Below are 24054 nucleotides of genomic sequence, written 5' to 3'. Positions count from 1 at the left end.
CCCCCTTCATTTCGTTTCTACCACACTTTGCTGTCTGTGACATTGCCATCTCACACTGGATGTGTTAAGGTCTTATTTTATTTTATTTTGCTTCGCATTTGTTTTAGCAGTGCTTAACATTCTCTTCGTCACCTCTCGTCGTCTACCCTGTCTCTGATCATTCTATTTTGTCGACTCTCGTCTCTGCGGCCTGTTTCATCTTCCTCGAACGTCCCGCGTCGTGGCTCTTCTTTTATCCTATTCGTGGCTGTCCCATTTTCTCTTCGTTTCTTGTGTGGCCTCTCCTTACTCTGTTTTGCTTTCTCTTTTGTGGTTGCCCTACCCTCCATCTTCTTCTCCTTCTTTTCTCTCTTTCTCTTTCTCCCCTTTTGGCTGCCTTTATCGTGCATCGCGGGTCCGCGTCCCATTTGCTTCTCTCTAATCTTTTCTGTTCGCCTCCTTTTGCACCAAGAACCCAAAGGAGGCTCGCCTTTTCTGGCCTTGCAGGTCTTTCTCTTCTCTCACTCATTTTTTCTTCTTCTTGTTCTTCTTCTTTGACACGCCGTAAACGGCGTCCTCTCCTTGACAAACATCGATCACCACGACGGCCGGCCGTCTTCCACCATCAACGCTCAATTGCATAGTAGTGGAGGTATTGACAGATCCAAACATCATCACAATAGCATCGAAACGATCTTAATCAACACGCAGACTCGGGGGGGAAAGGGGCCACCACGTCTTCTAGGACGCAGTGTGTGTGAAAGGGTCGACTCGACGACATCGATTTACGGTTTTCATTCAATCAACAACCAAACAAAACCGCCCATCATGGCCAATAAAATTCTCGTCACCTACGTCGTTGCCGACGTCCTCTTCGTCATCATGGGTGCCATCATGCTTGCCTTCTCCATCATCGTCAAGAACAAGCTCTCTGCCAATGCTCAACCCGCCGATGGCACCGACGTTGTCATCAACCTGCTGTACGCCAAGTTTCCCCTGACCGCCGGCATCGCCAACGCCGTCTTATACTTCGTCACCTTCCTCTTCACCATCCCCGCTATGGCCATGCCCACCCGCGGCTGGCTCAAAATCTCGGGCTACATGGTGCTCGTCACATCCCTCTTCAGCCTCATCATCGGCCTCGACCTCTGGATTCTTACATTGAGTCTCAAGGAGCAGTTCGGCACCCTCTGGATCGCCCAGAACTCTCAGACGCAGGATCTCATGCAGACTGCTTTTGCCTGCTGCGGCTATTTAAACAGCACCTCGCCCGCCTTTGTCACCGACAGCACTTGCACCAGTCCTGCGGCTGCCGCCCTCGTCCGTGGCTGCGCAGGGCCTATCAGCAGCTTCTCCAACGTCTTTGTCGACGATATCTTCACGGGCGTCTTTGGCATGTCTGGCGTGGGTGGCCTGCTGATCCTGGCCACGAGCTGCCTGCTCAAGGACCGCAAGGAGCGTGAGCGCTTCCGGTACATTGACGAGAAGATGGGCGCTACGCGGAGATTCTAAGATTGACCGTCGGTTATGATTACGGCAATCAAAATCGGGGTCGACGAGGGTTACTAGATGTTATGGGGGAGAAAATGACAGCTCTTTTTCTTTCTGTCTTATTCCGTCACATTTTCCGTTTCTCAATTCCTTTCTCTTCGCACATATTCTCTGCCTGCTGATACACATTATAGGCCCTCGGTTATTTGTACTTTTTTCACATCCAGCAGGGCTTATATGATTTTTGTTTCTTCAATTACAGTCAGAGTCGACTAGATTATTCTGTCATTATTTCTACAGCGCCTCGCTTTTATTTCCTTTTTCCTTCATTTTGACAAGTGGTCAGGCTTCCCGTGGAGGTCCTGCAGACAGACATGACTTGAACATACAAACCCATAAATACATACGACATAAAAGAAAAATAATCAAACCCAAAAATCGCCAGTGAGGTACATGATGTGTCGGGAATATGGGATTGATGTAACAAAAAAAATTGTGGAACGAATGAGCTAATAAAACAAGCAAATATCTCGCGGCTGGCGAGCATCCGTATCTGCTTGAATCTAGCGAACGAAAACGATAATCATAAAAGAGTACGAAAGAACGATATCGATGCTAGTAATTGCAACTGGATGATGAGTCGTATGCAAACACAAAAAATGTGTATTCTATTCAGGCTACATACAGAGTACCATAGAACGTAAAAGACAAAAGCAACCCTAAAGGCTCCGGTATACAACAGTGACATAGGAAAAAAGAAGAAACGCAAAAAGTGCCGTCTACACCATGTCCGCGTCGCCTTGTTCATCACCGTAGTCGGTGTGGCCCGGGGGCGTCGACGGTCGGCCATGCTCGTCGTCGGCTGTTCGGTGGTGCGGCCGAATGGGCGACGACACAGTCTCTTGTGTTGGGGGTCTGTCCAACCGGGCCGCGTCACCAACGCCGCCGCCACTTTCGTTGTTCCACCAGCCCATCCGCCACAGACCACCCAGTGCGTTCTGTACACCGCGGGCGCTGCGCGTCTCACCGGTACCGGGCGTGTTCGCATTGCTACTGTTGCCACCTGCAGCGCCCACACTGAAACTACCACTAAGGCTTCGGCGGCTGCCGCGTCGTGCATGGAAACCAGGGAAACCCATCGTCTTCCTTCGCCGCCGGAACGACCTACGGTACGCGGCGAGCGCTTCTGCGTCAGCGTCTTGGTCCGTGACCTCCCGCCCATGACCGTCCGCGGCAGACCCTGCATTGGTGCTTCGCAGAAACGATGGCGAGCCGCTGCTCACCCCTCTACGAGCGGCCGAGAACGGAGAAAGTGGCGAATGTGATGTATTGGTGGGAGTGTGTGGTGGCTGTTCGCTGATAAGAACTGGCAGGGTACTGCTGCGATGGCGCTTCATACCCGACCCACCCGAGCTGGGTCGGCGGTCGTTCTGGTCCTCCAGTTCGTCCCAGATCTCGGCCCGCTCGGTCCAGCGAGATGGTGTGTGGAGGCCTGGTGTTGTGCCTCCGGCCGTGCCGCCAAAGATGCCGGCCGCTGTCTGCCTACGACCGAGCTTAGGTGACGTGGGATGTGTCGCGGGCGACTCAACCTCTGGTCTTGTGGGCGAGTCGCCGTTTTCGAGGGTACCGAACCCAAAAGTCTGGTAAGATGAAACAAACTTGGACTTTCCAAGCAAGCTGCGTCTCTCGCCGACGCCATTGCCGTCTGTATTTCTCTCCACGTCATCGTCGTCGGCAGTCACTAAGTCGCGGCCAAGAAGAAGGGTTTCTTCATCCTCCTCACCCTCCGTGTCCTCGACGAGGCCAAGCCCAGGTGCGAGGGTGGACTGGCCCACAGCAGGAGGGTGCTGTTCGTCGCTGAGGCGCCAAGACAGGGCAAGGACACCTGACAGAAGGACGACGGTGCCGAGCGAAATCAGACACGCCCGAAGCGGTCCAATCATGTCCGTTTGTCGGAAATAGATCAGTCCGTCTAGGATCGCAATAATGTTGTAAATGCAGAACACAAGCGGGTATAACACAGACGTAGAGACCAGCTTGAGGCCGCGATGCAGGTAGTACAGCTGCGTGAGCGCCAACGTGATCAGCGCGATCACCAGTGCCCACGCTTGCCAGTGGCGGAACTGGTTGTTGCCGTCCGTGATGGTGCGAACGACCAGCTCGACAGCGGACTTGGCCACAAGAAGCGAGTGCGCTGACAGGATGCCGCTGATGCAGCCGTAAGCAAGGCCTCTTGCCAACCGAAAACGCGACGTTTGTGCAAGCGTCGTAAAGAGCAGGGCGCTGGCGACCTCGACCGAGACAGCTATCGACAGGACGACGACGGTCTGCAGCGACATCCACGCAACAAATGCTGGTCGAACAAGCAGCTCGAGCAGCTCATCCAGATCGTGCGCAGGAGCAGGGATAGCGCCAAAGATGGCGATGAGGACGGCACCGGAACATACGAGCAGTGTGCCGTAGAGTGACCAGCGTGTGAAGGGTTCGCCAAGGATGAGGGTGGCGCAGATGGAGTTGAAGACGAGGCCAGAGGCCTGGAGGGTGGAGAGAACGGGGAGCGGGAGGGTGGAGATCTGGATTGAGCTTCCGAGCAGGTTGGCCACAATAAACATGGCCATGCCGAGCTGCCATCGTCGTCGGCGGTGTGGTGGCCGGCGGGCAATGTGAGGGTCTTTTTCATCTTCGAGGATGTGGGATTTTCGTTGGAGGGTAAGACCGAGGCTCTGGACGCTCGTGGACATGACACCGACCACGATTCCTAGCTGTAAGCGAGCGAGAAAGAGACTGGGTCAGTAATGTACAATGAAACTACACATGCGAGCGCGAGAGATAGTCCCACGCCACCGAGCTTCATGCTTACCGCTATGCTCCCGCCAGGGGAGAGCCGGCCGAGAGAGCCCATTGCGCCAGCGTCCAGTGCGCAGCAAGCATCCGGCGCAAGGAGGCCGCGCGCACGTCCGAAATGTTATCGCCAGACGGGCATAGAAAGCTGGTCTGCACTGGAGAGGAGGAAGGAAGGAGAGGATCACGAGAGGATCGTGAAGGCGGTCGCAGAAGAGAAGAGAGAGGCGAAGGGGCGCAACAAAGAGAACCGGCGTGCTTTTGTTGACGAAACTCTCTATTCCATGAAAGCGGCTGGGGAAATCTGGGGTCGGGCTGGCTGTGGATTGTTATTGTTGTCAAGTGCCTGCTTTTAACCGCTGGCGAGTTGAAGCAATGCCAACGAGAAAGTGGGCGACAGGGCAGGCTTGGCCGTGTGCGGCTTCTCCCGTCCGGGTCGCTGGGTCAGCTGCAACAGCCGCAGGGGTGCTCTTGCTTCGTCCGAGAGAATTGCACGCGGTGTCGAGCGCCGTGAGACCAGCAAGAGAGGAAGGGTGGTGATCGCAGGCGGGTCTGCTGAGGCCTCAATGTCGGTGCAGCTTGTGGTCGTTGCTGGTGGTTGCAATAGGGCAGGTTTCAGGGCGATGAGACCGAATGCCACTGTTCTCGTATAGGACTTGTTGACACCAGTGGAGGCGGTGACGTTAGCCGGCCTCGTGGTCGTCACTATTGTCGTTGGCGGATCGCGGTGTTGAGTTTGGCGGTGCGTTGGAGACGTTGGCGAGAGGCGAGAAAAGTTGGCAGAGTAGAGAGAGGAAGAGAGAGAGAAAGATGACGAGTAAGCAAAGCGAGTCTGTGCCGACGAGGAAAGATCGACTGGAATGTGATCCAAATACTGAGTAGCTGCAGGGGCTCGGAATGGCAGGAACGGATAGCGATAGTGGGCGGCACCAACAAGCAGGTGCGACAGTGCGAGGCTGATGCGAGTGGCTGGAAACGGAAAGGGCGACTGAGAACGGAGAGTCATGCAAACTCAATAATGTCAACCAAGAAGGACCTAAAGAAGGAAGGCGCTGCTCGACTTGCGTTAAGGGACTTGAGTCAACAAATACGTTCCCAATCACTATGGTGGACAGACGAGCGGTAAACACGAGCAGGTGCGAAACTGAGACGACACAGTAGCGCAGACGAAACAAAGTGGAGCTTGAGGTGACCTGGCCATATGGGTAAACCTGGCCAGGCCTCGGAACACGAACTAACAGCGATACAGTACTTCGCAGTCCGTGAGATATGCGTGGGCAAAAAGCAGACCCGCCCGAAACAGGCAGGCACCGTTTCTCAGAGGGAAGCAGACACTAAACTGTGTGGGCCGCTGTGGCGTCGGAGTGGCTGTTATGGTCACGTGATGTCGTTTCTGAGGCTTTGGTGCTGGACGGTTTGGTCATAGCTTGCCAGCTCCCCTGTAACTATACGGAATAGTGTAGGGAGCCTTTCCAAAGATGCAGTAGCTGTACGAAATGCTCCTGATAATTGGTGTTGCTGGGCGGGTCACCTTTTAGCGGGGAGATTCACCATCCAGCACAGCGCCATTTGATAACGACTACTGGACAAAGCCGAGCCAACATACAACTGCCATCACCACAATCACCTCCTCCCCCGACCCCGATTGAGTGCCGTTGCTCTCCAGCTATTGATCTACACCTGCCCATCACACCTGAGCTATCGCACCCACGTTAAAAGCGTCTGTAGCGAGCTCCGAATCACGATTCTTCCGACGACGCAATCGCCCTCTGAAAAACCCGCACCGTGATCCGCGAGCTTCTGCCGGAACCACAGCCTTCGAGATGTCGCAGATTCACGCCCTATCCGATGACCAGGTATGCGTTCCGCTCCTCTATCGCCATTGCAGTCCGGCCGGCCGTTGCCCGTTGGCCCTCGTTGATCTAACACATTGTTCCCTTTCGTTCCCAGGTTGGTCAAGAGCTCCGCAAGATGACGGCGTTCATCAGGCAGGAGGCGACTGAGAAGGCCCACGAGATCGAGACCAAGGCCAACGAAGAGTTTGCCATTGAAAAGTCCAAGCTTGTCCGCCAGGAGACCGACGCCATCGACGCCGCGTACGAGAAGAAGTTCAAGCAGGCCACCATGTCCCAGCAGATCACCCGGTCCACCGTCGCCAACAAGACCCGCCTGCAGGTCCTAACGGCCCGCCAGGAGCTGCTCGACGATCTCTTTGAAGCTGCGCGCAAGAAGCTGGCCTCGGAGGCCTCGTCGTCGCCCGCCAAGTACAAGGAGATGCTCACGAAGCTGGTGCTGGAGGGCGCCTACGCGATGCAGGAGCCCAAGCTGCAGATCCGCGCACGCAAGGCCGACGCGGCGGCCGCCAAGGATGCTCTGGCAGCGGCAGCCAAGGAGTACAAGAAGGAGACGGGCGATGCGGTCGAGCTTGTGCTGGACACGGAGAACGAGCTTCCGGCGAGCAGTGCGGGCGGTGTGATCATTGTGGGCGGCAACGGCAAGATTACGATTGACAACACGCTCGAGGCGCGGCTGGCTCTGGTCGAGCACAATGCGCTGCCTGTGGTGCGGGAGACGCTGTTTGGCAAGAACGTCAACCGCAAGTTCTATGACTAGAGGCGTGTGAGAGTGGGAGCGAGATGACATTTTCATCGTTTTCTTGGGTTTTGTTGCATATTACATTTTGGCTTGTTGTCTTTTTTTTCTGTACTTCGCATATACTTCTATTATCTGGCGGCTTAGACACCCCGAGAGGAAGTCACAGGAGTCGGTTCTCCTGCCTTCCAAGAGTATAGGAACGAGATCGAGTCTGGACTTTCTGCATTGTCTGCTTAATTTGCAGCGGCGCTCTACACAACACGTTACACATCTAGATTTTATTTGCTTCTCGTGTATACGAACCGACGCCAGTGCCAGGGCATCATCTTCATAAAATAAGCACCAGAAAAGGCCAAGTGTCATATGCTTCCCATTTAAGAATATAAAAAAAAACACCCAAAAAGGGAAAGAAAAACAAAACACGCTTGCCAGGAACGCCCCTAAGTAAGATCCCCAACATTATGTCATGACTTTGCCATTTTCTTGCCCAACTTTTGCATAAAGAAGTTGCGGATGTCCTGTTGCTTCTGCTGGATACCTCTCGCATCGTCATCCGCGTCGGCACCTCCACCGATCGCTTTTGCAGAGCCAGGTCCGTCAAAGATGCTCTTTCTTCCGTGTGGCCGTGTTCGCACAGAGTGTGTCAATCGGATCTGCAGCCGCTCAAAGGCGGTCTTGCTGTCGAGCTGTGCAATGTGGCCGCCGCCTGTGGACTCGATGCCGTGGCCAATCACCTTCAGCCGCCGGACGAGGCTGTCAATGTCGGCGTCAAAGGCTCGGACGGCAGCAGCAGCGACCTCGTCCTTGGGCGTCGCCGAACTGCGTAACACAGCGGCTTGCTGTAACAGCGCCTCTCGGCCCACGTCGTCTAGAAACACGCTGAGCATGTCCACGAGGGCTGTCAGGTCGACAAAGTTGGTGGCAGGCGTCAAAACGAGGTCGTCCCGAACGGCCAACTTGGCCAAGCCCTGGGTCAACTGAATCTGGCGGCGTGGGTCCTGCCGGGCTCGTTCCGGGTCGTTAAAGAACAGCACAGACGCCAGCCGTCGTCGCATATCGTGGCAGGCCGGCGTGTCCAGAGGCATGCAGGCCAAGACCTGCCAGCGCAAGGACGGCTTCTGGACGCTGTTGTACAAGGATGATCCCGTATCGTGGCACTATACACTAACGTTAACAAATGGGCAAGGGATGAAGAAAACGACGAGGAGGGGGACATGCATACAAAGTCGTTCCAGTCCGCCAATGGCACACGGCCAACAAGCCTGCGCATGGCTTCCTGGTAGTCCTGTAGAAGATCGGGGGTCTCTTCCACAACACGGTCAATGCCCAGCCGAAGCAGGATCTTAACAGCACAAGACACGGTCTCTAAGGTCAAGCAGTCGGCGAGCGCAGCCATCAGGCTTAGGAGGGAACGTAGCGGGGACCAGTCACGTCCCGGGTAAGGCCGGTGGATGGTGGGTACCAGCTCAAGCCGCGTAGACAAATCGATACTTTCCCATCGCGGTCCCAGCTTCTGGAACAGGAGCAGCAGGCGTTCGGCGTCGACAAAACGACGTACCTGCTCGGGACAGCAGCGCAAAACGGCTGCATACTCGGCGCGGAGGGCAGGTAGTGGGTCCACACAAGCTTCGTTGAGAATCCATAGAAACAGTTCGTCGGGAAGGTGAGGCTCCCTCGCGGTTTGCTGCGATGCAGACAGGTCCCCGCCACCGCTAGAACCATTGTTTGCAGTATGGTTCACCGCGCTCAAGACCGCTTTCCGGACCACGCCCATCATGAAAAAATCTTGTCGCATCGTTGCATCCCGCAAGAACGCCCAACGGCTCCCTGGGGACGCTACCTTTTGCGGGAAGGGCCGTCGTTTGGCAGGCGACGGTACAAAATACTCCTTGAAAAAATACCACGACTCCGACACGGCCGCCACCTCGGTACGATCGAGGGCCTTGCGGAGCCGCTCTCTGTTGAAGGACCCAAAGGCGCTCTTATCGCCGCCACCGTCCCCACTGACGCTGCCGCCGGGTGTGCCGCTGGCGCTTCCGGCTCCGCTGTCGAACAGACCGTCAAGAAGTGGCGCTCTCGCCAATTTGCCGTCGCCAGAGACCGTGCGACGATTCTCCCCAAGTTCTCTCTCCTGTTTGGCCCGCCTTTCGGTCTCGGCCAGGAGGTCCTCGACACGGCGCGTGGCAGCATCGGTGGCGTCTTCTTGCTGGGCATGGCGAACCAGCGCCATCATGTCGAATTTGTGCTTGGGCGGGTTCGCTCTGGCCGGCAAGACGCGGGCCTGTTTGGTGCGCCGTGAGGGCAGCGGGGAGGTGAGGACAGCTGCAGCGGCTCGGCGTTTTGTCACGGACGGCACTGACGAACTGTCGTTGGGTGACGACGAGGACGCCGCCCGGGACGCCGCTGATGTCGTTCGCGCCCCAGCCACGGTTGCCGTGGCCCGTCCCGTCCCCGTCCGCACCGCCGGTAGCGACGTTGAGGACGCCGATGTGGACAAACCTCGGAACGGCTCGTTGAAGCGGACGGCGTCTTGTAATGACTCGGCGCTGTTGCCGCTACCGTCGCTGGCGCTGTCCAAATCGTCATCTGAATCTCGAATCTCGTGCGTGGCCAGACTCGCAGGTGGCTTTTGAGACGATCCTAGCATGTTCTCCTTCCTGGCTTTTGCCAGTATGTGTGATTGTATTGGAGATGGTGGAAAGGAGTCGGGGGAGCTCGGCAGGGACTCGGGTGAGGTCTTGGATCCGCGGGAGAGTGTCGAAGAACCCCGCGGCGGGGCTATGTGTAATGGCATCGGCGAAATGTGAAAGGTGGCCGTAGCGCCGGCTTTGGAGGGAGGAGAGAAGGGGGAGATGGCTTTCGGTTCGGGAGGCTGTGCGGCGTCGGTGCTTCGCCGTGTTGGTGTTCCGCCGGAGGGTCCCGATGCATTTGCATCTTTGCGCTGTGGCGCCGCGGACCAGTAGCTGAGGATGGAACCGTTTCCGGCCATGGTGCAAGCGGACTGGGTGGTGTCCGGAGGATTCGGCTCTTGTGTTCTTATATCAAAGTCGTCTCCTGCTAGATGCTAACAGTGATAGCTGCTCGCGAGCTCGAGCAAAAATCCAACGAAACGCGACCAGATTAGATCACAATGTGAGTCGAAATGACGTCCATGTTCGCCAGTAAGGCAAGCGTATGGGTAGAGCGTAAGCTATGGAGCCCGGGAGAGGAGGAGATATGCTTGGGTGTTTGTTAGAAAGGCGACGATGTGGCGAGGAAAGAGAAGTGGTTAGCAAGAGGACCACGGTCTTCAGCCGCGTCGTGGGATGCGCTTGCTGTTCTGGTTTTGGCGGGGCCCTCTTTATTGGCGCGTCACTTTGGCGCGTTGGCCAATTGACGCAGGCGGGGTGGACCGCTGTGAGCGCATACTTTAAGGTTTGACGCACTAAAATACGCTTACAGCCTCGTAACTACATCAAGCAGCATCGAGGTTATCACAACCTTATGTTATACTTGTGTTGCCCATGCAGTTGCTCTATCTTTGGTGGTTTGTATTTAGTCGGATCTAGATGAAGCGTCATGTAAGTCTCGTTAAGGAAACGTGTGTCCACGTGCGAAATAAGTATTGTTGTCGACAACTTTGGATGAAAAGTTTAGCCTCGCGTCGGTGGTCTTATGTCGCTGTTTGGTGAGTCTGAGTCCGCGTGGTTAAATAATTGGTGTTACCATTTTTCTTATCTTTTCTTTTTTGGTTTTGTTGTTGCTTTTTCGAGCTGTGTATTTTGGCCTTGGATTTGAAGTACAAGCATTTTATGCGAATTTAAAATGAATACATATAAGAAAAAGAACCAAAATCATATAATTCCACTAAAGTATAAAATTAAAATAAAAGTAAAAAATATATGAGGAAAACTTCTGGTGCCGACCACAGAAAAAGCAAGTAGACATGTCACCCCATTCTCAGTAAACACGAATGATAACTGCTCGGCAGACAGTACGTTCCAGAAGCCGTTTGGTCAAGAAGGGCGCGCCTGTTTCGAGTCAGGACGATCGACAGGCAAAAGGGCCATAGGCCAACAAAGGTGGTATAGAACGGTCGTTCCAGCCAACCGAACAATTGGGACCGGATAGTGTATTGTGTCCGTGGAAGGAACTACATGGACAGTACAATTGTACATTTTACTAGAGCAATATAAGTAGTGCTTCAGAGTTGTCGAAAGGGGCCAAGACTGGTGCTTCACATGGCGCCATGTTGTGCGCTACGTCAACACTCTCCTAGATGCATACCGTAACCTATTATGTAATGTAGCAATTGTTTGAAAGAAGTCTGATATTCTATGTTCCATATGATCTTCTTAACCGCCACATGTGCACGAGGAACGGTGTTCTGGGCCTGGCCCTCAGGCTAGACTTTCTCTTATTGCTTCCCAATTTAGCACTTCTGGCATTATCGCCTAAGTTATGATAATGTGCATCTTATTGTGCTTGTGCTTGCATATGTGGAATTTGCTTGTGTGTTTTAATACGAGGCGCCTGAACCGAGTTTCGACAACATGATCGTCGTATGGGAATGTTGGAGGTGTATATCGAAGTAGAGTGCCTGTAGCAGAAGTCCATCGCGAGCCTGCAGACCAAGCCCGGGGACATGGGGCAAAAGAGGGGACAAATACGGCGTTAAAGACTTAGTTTGCACCATCATAAAAGTACATCGTAGTTGCCTCGTCTCTGTAGAAAGAGAATTTTGAATGCAACGCATAAGCAAGGAAAATTGGAAGAATGAGAGAAGCCAAGAGGCTGGTACGATGGGGAGCATAGTCAGCCCAAAGAGCCACCAGGCAGGAAGGATGCATCACGCTGTGATTTCGCCGTCGTACTGGATGCATTTATGTTCAAAATGTGCCATGCAAGATTCAAAAGTAAGACCGGGGGTGGAGGTGCAGGGCGCTGGGCGCAGGATGCCTTGTGCAACTCTGTATTACGTGTCTGCTGGCGTCAACTGGGCATCTTTCGTCCTTACCGAATTATTTTGTCATGGTCACAGCCTGGTCAAAGCCAGCTGCGGCCTCGTACCAAGCATCACCTTACAGACTTTCGAACAGGTCTAGAGGCAGAGACCGACATTGGCAGCAGATAATTTGCTGTGCCGAATCGGGTTGAGGTTGTGTTGCGGAAACATGTTCCTTGCCAAGCTTTTCGTGTTTCCTTGACGTCGTCGATCCTCTGGTGTCCCATCCGTTCCGTAAGAGACATGAGTGCGTTTCCTTCCCCGGATGCACGCGAGTCGTGTGTTTGTTTGACCGCCAACATTGCCGTTGCACAATGGAGGCAACTTGTCGTCTGGAGCATTGGATACGGATGCTTATTTGCAAGCGCTGTAGCTGTAATTGCCCGGCATACACTTGTCGACACTCAGTTCGATGTCTAGTCATGTGTGCTTTAAGTTACAAAATAGTAAAGCGCAGTGGAAATTGTAGTCGCTGGGCGGGGCAATCACGGGCTCTCGGGCTGTTCCGGGGCACTCGAAGGCCGTTGGTTGTCGGGTGGAGTCTCGTCCCCTTGTATGTTGTATGTCGTATTCTGTATTTCGTACTGCTTAAGCAGATGCTCGGAGCCTTTTGTTCATGAAGCGCTGTATTCTTGGGTGGTCTGTAAACGGTTGTAAAGCTGTCATTTCAAATGTGTAATGCGCACAGAAGTAATAAATGCCATCCCGCGGTTCCAGGGCCCGCTAGTCGAGTTGAAGCCAAAAGGAAGAATATTGCCAATAGAGAGTTGCTTGGCCGCAATTACGGCTTGCGGATTCCTCCAGTCCCCACCGGTTGTGAGTTGGTGTGGTCTCCGTGCGCCCGGTGTTCTTAACCCCGTGGTTTCGATTGAACGGCAGAGTGCGGGCTCGTGGGCTGTGGTCGAGGAGGGCAAGAGGCGAGGCGCGCAAAAGGAAGGACCGGAGGAAAGAAGACGGCAAGCCTGGAAAGCAATTACGACGTAAAACGGCAGGTATTGCCACTGGCCGAAAACAGAAAGACCACGATGCCAAATCAAAACGGGGTAAGACCGTAAGAGCGTCAGAGGCGCCCCCTTTTGTTACTGCCTTACCCCCTGAAACGGGTCGCTCGTTCTGTTGCAACGATGCAGCCCAGACGCGCCGCGTGCACGTCCTCTCGCGCGCAGCAACTGCGTCGTACGGAGGTGTCCTCGACGCATCCCCCCTTTTCTGTCTTGAAATGGATGTCTTCTTCGGAAGATGAAGCTTGCGCTTCCTAGCCCAGGTGTCCAAGTTCTCGGCAGGCTTGGCTGGACCCCTGGGCAAAACGGCCTCCTACGGATTAAGGTGGTTTTTTTTTGGGATAGAATCAGGGTCCTTGGGCCTATGTCTTTTGTAATTAGTGTCCGAGAATGGATTCACGGAGAGATGCGCAAAGCTGCGGTGCATCTTGGAATTCCGGTGCTGGCATGTCGCGTTCCCTTCCCTCCCACTCAGTCTTGGTTTTACTTTTCACAGTCTGGGCCGCCCTTCCCTCGTCCTTACTTAATTTGCACGAGTCTACATTGCTAGAGCTCTCCTCGCGACCATCTGCTTTACGCGCAGAAGACGCGATCTGCATTCCTAGCATGAGATGACAGTGTGGAATACAGTGCCACTTCTTGCGTTGGTAATCGGCCTCTGAAGGCTGACAGGCCTGCTCTGCCAACTGCGCTGAATTACATACGTAAGATACTCAAATGTGTGTTTAGGCTGCGAGTCTGGTAAAGACCAGCCAAATAAGGTGTAATGGAGACCTTAGAAACCTACACAGTACTACACCTTGTCGTCACATGTGGGCGTCTGGTCCTTACCCTTTGCTGGATTGGTGAGGAGACAAGCGAGTAACAACACGGGGTAACTTAATACTCCGTAAGTCGTCGGCCAAACACACCTGCAGTGTGCAATTCGTTAATAATATCGTATTCTTTCTTCCATGAGGCCAGGTTCATATACGAGCAAGTGGACTAGCGCCGATGCGAGGTGACGACCAGGAACAAGCCACAAGTGCCTGGCCCACTGACGAATCCACTGTCGCTAAGCAGCCCGTTTCGGCGGACTCGTTTAGCGGGCGTCTTTTATCCTCCTGGCGCTGTTTTGACCGGTCAGGCTGTGTGCCATGTCAACTATCTTACAGGCGTTGTAACAGGCAGGCCGCTGACAGGACGCCGAGCATCATCGCTCCTGTTCCTGGACCACCAAACAGCGCTACATTGGCAATGATAGGGGCTGTATTTCGTACAGTCTCTGATCGTCGTGGCTGCGCAACCCAAACAGCCCTGTTTGTTGTCTGGTGGGTGTGCCTGCCGTGCTCTCACCTTTGCTTCTTGCACCGTGTCTGCCTTGCTCTTTCCCGTTTCTCGGGCACCAGAATCTTGACAAACGTTTGGAAGGCGAAACTGACCGTAAGATACGCACCTTCGCTCCGTTCGGAGTGGCCAACGCATCGCATTCGTTCTGGCCGCCAATCGCGACTTCCAAATCAAAAGCTGATAGCTCCTTTCTCCGTCAGCGAGGCTGAGTTTGCAGCTGCTTACCAAACCCATGTACTCCTGGGTCTCTCTGCTTAAGTCCGTTAGTATTTTCGCATGCAACGGCTCACCTGGAGTACCTCGGGGTACTGTCTAGTGGCCGGTGATTCCTTTTCCTTAGCTTGTGCCGCCAGCCAAAAAGGCAAACCCCCTTCGCGCCTTCGGTTTGATTTATGTTTTTTTTTTTTGGGCGGCGCCCGTCTGCTCCTTCCCTGTGCTCCCAAACAACACCTACTAAGACTCAGTAGAAAATGACACCGCTTGCTCCTGCCTCTTCTGCCGCCCGGGCCATCCGATATTAGCAAATTAGTCTCGAAACCAGACCCAGCAAATTCCCACCTGGTCTCTCGCCTCGGTCGCTCTTGCTACTCAATCTCACTCGCGTTCTCACTGTTGTTTCGTCCGTCGCTCTTGCTGCTTCCAGCGGTTCGTCGCCGTCGTATTATAGCCTGTGCTAATTTTTATCCTTTCTCGTCGTCTCCTTCCCCGTTTTTCTAGGCTCCTCTTTTGCCGTCGTTGTTCTTTTTGTTCCTTTTCTTTGTATGCCCCTTATCCCCCTTGTTTCTGTGACGAACGGACTTCAACGTACTCTGTATACAGAACTCAATCGCCTGTGTCTGGCTCTCCCTTTCTCGCCGGTGGCTATTCCTAGCGGCGCTCGTACTGGATCCCCCCATTCCTTTTTTTCTTCAGGCTCCGCTTTCTCGTGCTTAGCCTTGGCGGTCCATTTCGTGCCCGTTCTCTTCTCCCGCCGCTCCCAAAACACTCAGGGAACATTTTCTGTTGGTTGTCCAGTTCTCGACCACAGTCAAAATTTCAGAAAGAAAGGGCCTTCGTCCCCCGACACGGCCGACCACGATATTCGCCTCCCGACCGCGTCCTTGTCATTTTGGATCCGTTACTTTCTATTTGCATTTTCTTTCAGACGACGACAGACGCAGACGACGAATTCCTCTCGTTTCATTTCTTTTTTTTATCGAATTTTCTCGACCCCCTTTCTCGCCGATTTGAACAAAGAGTCGACACGTCTCACGCTCTCGACGCCGCAGTTGAAGTTTCTGTGGGCAACTCTTCCCCCCTCCCTCCCTATCGCCAACGACGTTTTCATCGAGTCGACACCCATTCCCGGCGTTGTGCGATTCGAACCTCTCGGATTGTGTTCATGCTATAATCCCGGCGGCGCGCAGCATCAATTCCACCCGCTTGTCGGCGTTGGGATAGACGAGGTCCTCCCCCCGAAACGGGACGCGGCCGACCAGCCTTTTTGGCTTGACGAACTTCGTCCGCTCGAGTCCACATAGGAGCAACCCCCTCGACGTGAAGAGACGATAGGCCTGCGCCTCTAGGATATGCCCGAGTGGCATCACCTCTTCGACCCGCATCCCTAGTAATCTCTTTTCCCGCCCGTCCCCCTCCCGTCCCCGTTCCATCAGCCACCCAATATGATGAACGCAACAGACAACCCGGCGGACGTGCCCGCCCAGCCATCCTATGGCGACAACGACATCGAGGCTGCTCACGATTCCGGAGCAGCCGGTCCCAGCGGGCACAGCAACGGCATCACCATTGCGGAAAATCTCCCGCACCCCAACTCACCGCCTGCCCCAAAACGGCAGGGCGGCTCGACGTCGACGCACAAGACAAAACGCTCTCGCTGGGCCACTCGTAAGATGACTGTCAAGAGTAGTAACAAGAAGCGTTTGTCTCTCATTGGCCGTCACGGCAAGTCCCTCGCCAATGAGAAGAAACGCGCATCGGCCGGTTCCGAGTCGTTCCGCCAAGGCGGCGAACCCAATAATGCCGACCCGAATGCCCCCCCTGCCGACGAGGAGGAGGAAGAGCACGATGGCCCTGGTCCACGCACGCTCTACTTCAACCTTCCATTACCGCCCGACCAGAAGGACGAGAACGGCGCGCCCAAGCAAACGTACTCGCGAAACAAGATTCGGACTGCCAAGTACACACCGCTGTCGTTCATCCCGAAGAACTTGTACTTTCAGTTCCAGAACATTGCCAACATCTTCTTCTTGTTTGTTGTCATTCTTGCTGTATGTGTATTTCCCTCGCTTGGAGCTGTTTCCCTGTTTGGTTGGCTCTCCGTCGTCCCGCCCTAGCCGCGTTGTTCTCTTTGCTGACCATTTTCTCACCTAGTTTTTCTCGATTTTCGGTGTCGAGAACCCCGGTTTGAACTCTGTCCCACTTATCGCCATTATTGTTATTACGGCCATCCGTGATGCCATTGAGGACGTGCGCCGTACGCGCTCGGATAAGACTCTGAACAACTCCCCCGTGTACCGCCTACTGGACTGGAACAATGTCAATGTTGTCCAGGACAATGTGTCGGCCTGGCGCAAGCTCAAGAAGGCCACCTCGCGCTTCTTCTCGAGACTCTGGCACCTTATCAAGCGCCTCTGGAAGAAGGAGAGCAAGGACAAGCAGAAGGCCGCCGAGGTCGGCCCCAATGGCTACGATCCGCGCGTGTCTATCGAGACACGTCATACGCGCCGCGAATCGATGCTCTCGCCGTACAGTCAGCGCGACTCGTTTGTGTCTGCACGCGAGAACATCCAGATGACGCCGGTTCCCTCGCCTTCGCCCCGCAATGCACCGCCTCAGATGCAGGACATGCTCTCTGTCGCCCAGGACAAGACGCGCCCTACGTCGGCATTTTCTTTCAACCCCGCCACCGATGGCGAGTTCAACGTCGTCAATGCTAAGCCTGATCTCCTGAACCACAATATTATCCCTGAAGGCAAAGCCCGCTTCCATCGCGGCGCCTGGAAGGATCTGCAGGTTGGCGACTTTGTTCGTATCTATAACGACGACGAACTACCTGCCGACGTTGTCGTGCTGGCGACTTCCGACCCGGATGGTGGCTGCTACATCGAGACCAAGAACCTGGACGGCGAGACAAACCTCAAGTTCCGCCAGTCTCTTCGCTGTGGCCGCAGCCTCAAGCACGCGCGCGACTGTGAGCGTGCCCAGTTCTACGTCAAGAGCGAACCGCCCCAGTCGAACTTGTACAAGTACAACGGCGCCATCCACTGGAACCAGTCCTTTGAGGAGGACCCCTCTGGCGCTGTGCATGAGATGTCTGAGCCTATCTCCATCGACAACCTCCTGCTCCGTGGCTGCAACCTCCGCAACACCGAGTGGGCGCTGGGCATTGTTCTCTTCACTGGTCATGACACGAAGATCATGATGAACGCCGGTGACACTCCTAGCAAGCGTGCCCGTATTGCTCGTGAACTCAACTTCAACGTCATCTGCAACTTCGGTGTCTTGTTCATTATGTGTCTGATTGCCGCTCTTGTCAACGGTGTTTCGTGGGCTAAGACCGACGCATCGCTTGCCTATGTCGACATGGGTCCGTACGGTGGCACGCCTCCGCTGGCCGGCTTTGTCACGTTTTGGGCCGCTTTTATTCTGTTCCAGAACTTGGTGCCCATTTCTCTTTATATCACGGTTGAGATTATCCGCACCTTGCAAGCCATCTTTATCTACAGCGATGTCGAGATGTACTACGAAAAGGCCGACCAGCCCTGTATTCCCAAATCGTGGAACATTTCCGATGATGTTGGCCAGATCGAGTACATTTTCTCTGACAAGACTGGTACTCTGACCCAGAACGTCATGGAGTTCAAAAAGGCGACGATTAACGGCCAGCCCTACGGTGAAGCTTACACCGAAGCCCAGGCTGGTATGCAGAAGCGCATGGGTATCGACGTCGTCAAAGAGGCCGAGCGGGCCAATGCCGAGATCGCCGTTGCCAAAGATAAGGCGCTCGCCGGTCTCCGCAAGCTCAACGACAACCCGTACCTCCACGACGACGAAATCACGTTCATTGCCCCTGACTTCGTCGATGATCTTTCTGGTGTCCACGGTGCCGAGCAGCAGCACGCCAATGAGCAGTTCATGCTCAGCCTTGCTCTCTGCCACACCGTCTTATCTGAGAAGATCCCGGGCGACCCGCCCCGCCTTATTTTCAAGGCCCAGTCCCCCGATGAGGCTGCCCTCGTCGCCACCGCCCGTGACATGGGCTTCACTGTCCTTGGCAACACGGACGTCGGTATCCGCCTGAACGTTATGGGCGAGGAGCGGCACTACCCCGTCCTCACCACGATCGAGTTCAACTCCACTCGGAAGCGCATGAGCGCCATTGTGCGCATGCCCGACAACAAGATCGTGCTCATCTGCAAAGGTGCCGACAGCATCATCTACTCTCGGCTCAAGCGCGGCGAGCAAGTCGAGCTGCGCAAGGCGACGGCGGAGCACTTGGAGATGTTTGCCCGCGAGGGTCTGCGTACGCTCTGTATTGCGCAGCGTGTCCTGACCGAAGACGAGTACTACTCGTGGCGCAAGATCCACGACGCTGCCGCCACTGCGGTGGACAATCGTGAGGAGAAGATGGAGGCCGCGGCTGAGCTGATCGAGCAGGACCTCACCCTGCTCGGCGGTACCGCCATTGAAGATCGCCTGCAGGATGGCGTTCCCGACACCATTGCTTTGTTGGCCGAGGCTGGTATCAAGCTGTGGGTTTTGACTGGCGACAAGGTCGAGACGGCCATCAACATCGGTTTCTCATGCAACCTGCTGAACAACGATATGGAACTGTTGCATCTCAGAGTGGATGAGGACGAGTCTGGCAACACCACCGATGACGACTATATGGAGCGCATCGAGGCCCAGCTGGACAAGGGTCTTGCGGCCTTTGGCCTGACAGGCAGCGACGAAGACCTGACGGCTGCGCGTGCCAACCACGAGCCGCCAGCCCCTACGCACGCGGTCGTTATTGACGGCTTCACGCTGCGCTGGGCCTTGAGCGACGAGCTGAGCCAGAAGTTCCTGCTGCTGTGCAAGCAGTGCAAGTCCGTTCTGTGCTGTCGTGTGAGCCCTGCGCAGAAGGCCGCCGTGTGCGCCCTGGTCAAGAACGGCCTGGACGTCATGACTCTGTCGATTGGTGACGGTGCCAACGACGTGGCCATGATCCAGGAGGCCGATGTTGGTGTCGGTATCGCTGGTCTGGAGGGTCGGCAAGCTGCCATGTCCTCTGACTACGCGATTGGCCAGTTCCGCTTTTTGAAGCGGCTTGTCCTCGTGCACGGCCGCTGGTCGTACCGCCGCATGGGTGAGAGTATCGCCAACTTCTTTTACAAGAACATCATCTGGGTGTTTTCGATTTTCTGGTTCCAGATTTTCTGCAACTACGACATGACCTACATTTTCGACTACACATACATTCTGATGTTCAACTTGTTCTTCACCTCGGTGCCTGTCATCCTCATGGGTGTTCTGGACCAGGACGTCCCCGACACGGTATCGCTCGCCGTCCCGCAACTGTATCGTCGTGGTATTGAGCGCCTGGAGTGGACGCAGCAGAAATTCTGGTATGCACATCTTTGTTGTCTTCCGTCTATCCCATTATTCTAGCTCGCTTGATCCCCCCCCCACCCCAAATTCCTTCTCCCCTGGTAGGACACCCTGTCTCCCTTTTTTGCTTGCTAACCATGTGTTTCTTGTCACTTTCTAGGCTGTACATGGCTGATGGTCTCTACCAATCTCTCATGTGTTTCTTCATTCCCTACCTGACCATGGTCCGGACGCCCTTTGCCTCCTTGAATGGTTTGGATGTGGCTGATCGTCTTCGCTTGGGCGCCTACATTGTGCATCCGACGGTCCTAACCATCAACCTGTACATGCTCATCAACACCTACCGGTGGGATTGGTTGATGGTGCTCGTTGTCGCTCTCAGTTTCCTGTTCGTCTTCTTCTGGACTGGTGTTTACACGTCGACGACGTACTCTCAGTACTTTTACGGCACTGGGGCGGCCATCTACGGCGAGGCGAGCTTCTGGGCGGTGTACTTTATCGTGCCCGTTTTGTGCATCTTCCCCCGCTACGGAATCAAGGCGCTGCAGAAGGTGTACTTCCCGTACGATGTCGACATCATCCGGGAGCAGGCCCAGCAGGGCAAGTTTAAAGACTATGACAGGGACGGCCAGCTCGTCAAGAGAGAGACCGGCCCTGACGTTGAGAAGCTGGTGGACGGCACCAACTCGGCGGGCGGGTCCTCCTCGGAAGGCTCCCGCAAGGGCAAGAAGCACAACTCGCAGCACATGCAGTTTGCCAGTGTCGACGAAGACCGGCGGCCCATCTACCCGCCGTCCGTTGCCACACACAATACGCGTACGCAAAACGGTAGTGACGGCACCAACTATAGTGGTGGTGACCACGATCGCCAGTACTCTGTTGACGAAATGAACATAGGTTTGGCGGTGTCCTCCACTGACTACACTGCCACGGCGTCGGGCCGGGGCCGCCCATCGATTGACCGGGCCCGGCCGTCGTACGACCGTATGCGTGCGTCAATGGACCGCGTCCGGGCTAGCTACGAAGCCAGCAGCGACTTCACGACGGCCGCGCGCTTGTCACGGCTGGAGTCCTCCCACTCAGCTGGTCGCAACCTCGACGAGGCTTCTGGCCAACATGGTCATGACAGCGCTGCCAGCCGGTTTATCCACGGGCGCCTTCGCGGCCTCTCGATGATTTCTAATAAGAACAAGGCCACGTAGAAGCACCGTTACTTTTCTGTGTTGTGTCGTCGACGACCGGCGTTGTCTTCTCGGAGTTTCACGCTTTTATTCCCACGTCTGACTTTTCTTAATCAATCTTGTCACTTTTTGTTTATTGTTTTCATGGCGTTGTATGAATAGATCCTTTCCTGGGGCCTTAAAAAGGGAGCACTTTTGGTAGTCTCTTGATGTTTTTCATTTTATTGTTGTTTAGTCTCCTGCCACTTACATTATTGTTTCTTTCTGCTTTGTCCTTCCCCATTTTTCATAGCTGCATTTTGCATACCCCCTTTTTCATGTCTCAATTTGTCATTTGCTTATTTTCTTCATTCTGTTTCTTCGTCTGCTTCACGCGTCATCGCTTTTGTATACCGTTTCTGTGATATTACTGTTTTTCTGTCTCACTGTCGTCCGTCTTTGGTCTATCATTGTGTCTCTCGACTAGATCACTTTCCTTTGCATACATCGCAGCTCACATACACTCCCCAGCCATCCTCCTATTTGAATGTGCTCAAGCATTCATGATCTGCACGACTAATCTACGAAACCAGGTGAAAGCAAAGAAACTCGTGCCGCGGCCGTCGGTTTTTGGACAAAAGAAGACTAGAATAAGTTAATGGCTATTTTCACTTATAACCGACTGTTGTGTGTCTTCTGTGTCTCTTGATATCTCTTTGTGCTCCATGGTGGTTCTCTGTCCCTCTCTGTCTGTTTTTAACGGTTCACCCGTCCTTTCTTTCAATATCTTCATACCGCACCGGCGTTCGCGAACATGTTCTGTTCTTTTCTATTTTCTGTTTCTTTTGTTTCTTTGCATGCCCGTTTTTTGACTTGGCCGTCCAAGGGAACAGCCGTCTTTCATGCACGTGTGCTTTTCTATTGTATGTAGCGGTTCTTGGTCGTACACGCAAGTTGCAGACTTATAAAAAATCACAACGTATTAAAATCAATCTACATGCATGCTCGTAGCCCCGCTTCTGCTTCTCTATGTAACCCAGGTCCTTTTGCGCCCTACATCCCCGCTCACGCAACCCAACACCTATGCCCGCCGTTGCCGCCGTTGCCGCTCCCACTCTGCCCGCTCCTCATCGTCACTGCCACTAAACTCGGCGTCGTCATCGTATGCGGTGGCAGCCGGCGGCGGGACCGGTGGTGCCGCCGACGACGGTATGGCTGGTGCGGCACCGCTTGGGCGGCCCGGTGGTGGTGGCGGCGGCGGCGGTGCAGACGAGGGCTTGCTGCTGCTGTTGCTGTTGGAACTGTCGTCGACAAAATCGCTGGCGTTGAGCAGCATGTACTCTTGCGTCTGGATCAATTGGCGCATCTGCGGGTAGCGCGGGTCGACGAGCTGTGTGGCGGTGAGGCCGGCCTTGTTCTTGATGCGCGGGTTGGAGCCGGCCTCGAGCATCATGCCGACGAGAGCCTGGGCAAAGGGCTGCTGGGCGGCGGGCTCGGCGTTGGACCAGCGGATGGCGGTGTGGAGCGGGGTGTCGCCGTCGCGGCGGGAGATGGGGTCGCACTCGAAGCCGGGCTGGTCGAGGAGGGCATCGATGATTTCGTCTTACACAGTTAGCAGGGTGAGAGCGAAGCGAAGCGGACGCATGCGGACCACAACGTACAGTTTCCTTGCGAGGCGGCCTCGTGGTAGAGGTGGTTGCCGAGGACGGTGACGGTCTCGTTGAGCAGGCGGGCGGCCTCGGTCTCGGAGCGGCCCTTGAGCACCTCGGCGAGCAGGTCGGGGTTGTTGCGGCGGCAAGCCTCAATAAGCTGCTCCTGGACGGTGGCGCCCTGTGTGTGTGTTAGCGAAAGGCTGTGGAGAGGGGGCGGAGGCGTAGAGAGTCGAGGTCAAATGCGTACTTCGTGCTCTTCGTCGGCCATTTTTGTTTTCTGTGAAGAAGATGCTAGGCGTGTTTGGGGGAAAGGCAGGAAAGAGTTGGTTTCGAGCTTGGTGTGGTATCCGACAAGGTATGTGAGTTGTGTATGGCCCCTATTTCGATATGTCGCGGAGTGTGCGCGTCCAAGGTGCCTGTGTTTCGTTGAAGAGACGTCGAGATAGGTAGGGCAAAGATGAGACGGGCTGAATTGGACGCAGAGAAGGCTGTCGTTTCAGGGCTGAGCGCTAGGAAAGGGCAGAAACACGAGACACAGCAACGTGAGTGGAAAGAACGGAGGAGAGCTTTCTATGGCGGTGGTAATCTGGTGTGTCCCTTCTGCAGCGCGCATGTAGGCGGGGAAGGAGAAGAGGGGCAGAAATGTGAGACTGGCGAAGGCGGTTGTAACGGCTCCCATTGGAAAAAGGAAGGGGGCGCGTCCAGCCAAGGCAGGCACATTAATGGGATTATGGGGCGCCTCGCCAGGGGCGCGCCCTTGCCTTGCCGTTGGGGTCCTTTGGACGGGGTGGCTTAGTGTTCGTCACTGCAATGGAGAAAGCGTGTTAGTTGCGGAAGCTGCGGACGTAACTATCTTACGTTTTATCAGGCAGGAACAAACGAACATCCACCTATTCCTTTTTTCTCCAGCTAACATACAATGTTTTCAAGTCACTTATTATCTGGTCTTTTTGCGTAGGTTTTCCGAGAGGAAAAGAAGATTTGGTTCTTGACGCTGAGCGATCTTACTCTAGGACAGCAAAGATGACAAAATCACAGTCGCATGTGTCAAGACATTCGCATATAATAGATGCAGGACGACGCGATATAGCAGTGAGCAGCAATGAAAGGATGAGATTAAATGGATAAAAAATCGTTAATGGAACCTTTTGGTCCTCACATGAGAATCACAAAAAAACAAAAATGAAAAAGAAAACCAACCGACCGCGAGATGACTTTGGCCGTCATATGTTCAGACTTTCCCCTTAGCAGTGCGAAGCTCTCATAAACCGAGATGCCATCCAGCCAAGGCGAAAGAGTTCCCTGCAGTAAAAGCCCCTTCTTGTCCCGTCCAGCTCGTGGAATGAAAAGAAACACGTTCCACCCCTCCCAAAAAAATGTCATGAAATGCAGCATACAAGGAGATCCCACGCAAGAAAGGGACATAAACCAAA

The 24054-nt window shown here is 54.5% G+C and overlaps 7 protein-coding genes across 7 annotated transcripts; 3 read left to right on the top strand and 4 right to left on the bottom strand.

Annotated features, from left to right (window-relative positions):
- Nucleotides 1–807: 807 nt before the first annotated feature.
- SPBR_02027 (uncharacterized protein) lies at nucleotides 808–1491 on the top strand (the record flags this gene model as incomplete). Its single annotated transcript, XM_040760336.1, has 1 exon — nucleotides 808–1491. The coding sequence occupies one exon, from the start codon at nucleotides 808–810 to the stop codon at nucleotides 1489–1491; it is 684 nt and encodes a 227-aa protein (XP_040619287.1).
- Nucleotides 1492–2249: 758 nt separating this feature from the next.
- SPBR_01439 (uncharacterized protein) lies at nucleotides 2250–4372 on the bottom strand (the record flags this gene model as incomplete). Its single annotated transcript, XM_040759750.1, has 2 exons — nucleotides 2250–4232; nucleotides 4331–4372. 2 exons carry the CDS (start codon nucleotides 4370–4372, stop codon nucleotides 2250–2252), a joined length of 2025 nt encoding a protein of 674 aa, XP_040619286.1.
- A 1762-nt stretch (nucleotides 4373–6134) lies between these two features.
- Nucleotides 6135–6924, top strand: SPBR_01985 (V-type H+-transporting ATPase subunit E; the record flags this gene model as incomplete). Its single annotated transcript, XM_040760294.1, has 2 exons — nucleotides 6135–6167; nucleotides 6262–6924. 2 exons carry the CDS (start codon nucleotides 6135–6137, stop codon nucleotides 6922–6924), a joined length of 696 nt encoding a protein of 231 aa, XP_040619285.1.
- A 446-nt stretch (nucleotides 6925–7370) lies between these two features.
- SPBR_01362 (uncharacterized protein) lies at nucleotides 7371–9895 on the bottom strand (the record flags this gene model as incomplete). The annotated part of the gene is made up of 2 exons (XM_040759673.1): nucleotides 7371–8063; nucleotides 8129–9895. 2 exons carry the CDS (start codon nucleotides 9893–9895, stop codon nucleotides 7371–7373), a joined length of 2460 nt encoding a protein of 819 aa, XP_040619284.1.
- Nucleotides 9896–15599: 5704 nt separating this feature from the next.
- On the bottom strand, nucleotides 15600–15821 carry SPBR_02151 (uncharacterized protein; the record flags this gene model as incomplete). Its single annotated transcript, XM_040760458.1, has 1 exon — nucleotides 15600–15821. The coding sequence occupies one exon, from the start codon at nucleotides 15819–15821 to the stop codon at nucleotides 15600–15602; it is 222 nt and encodes a 73-aa protein (XP_040619283.1).
- A 60-nt stretch (nucleotides 15822–15881) lies between these two features.
- SPBR_01196 (phospholipid-translocating ATPase) lies at nucleotides 15882–21011 on the top strand (the record flags this gene model as incomplete). Its single annotated transcript, XM_040759507.1, has 3 exons — nucleotides 15882–16487; nucleotides 16591–19826; nucleotides 19970–21011. The coding sequence occupies 3 exons, from the start codon at nucleotides 15882–15884 to the stop codon at nucleotides 21009–21011; spliced, it is 4884 nt and encodes a 1627-aa protein (XP_040619282.1).
- A 1039-nt stretch (nucleotides 21012–22050) lies between these two features.
- SPBR_01972 (uncharacterized protein) lies at nucleotides 22051–22889 on the bottom strand (the record flags this gene model as incomplete). Its single annotated transcript, XM_040760281.1, has 3 exons — nucleotides 22051–22571; nucleotides 22631–22799; nucleotides 22869–22889. The coding sequence occupies 3 exons, from the start codon at nucleotides 22887–22889 to the stop codon at nucleotides 22051–22053; spliced, it is 711 nt and encodes a 236-aa protein (XP_040619281.1).
- Between the last annotated feature and the right edge of the window lie 1165 nt (nucleotides 22890–24054).

Source organism: Sporothrix brasiliensis (assembly GCF_000820605.1).
Source record: "Sporothrix brasiliensis 5110 chromosome Unknown Cont18, whole genome shotgun sequence".
Taxonomy (NCBI): Eukaryota; Fungi; Ascomycota; class Sordariomycetes; order Ophiostomatales; family Ophiostomataceae; genus Sporothrix; species Sporothrix brasiliensis.
This window is presented reverse-complemented; position numbering and strand designations above follow the sequence as displayed.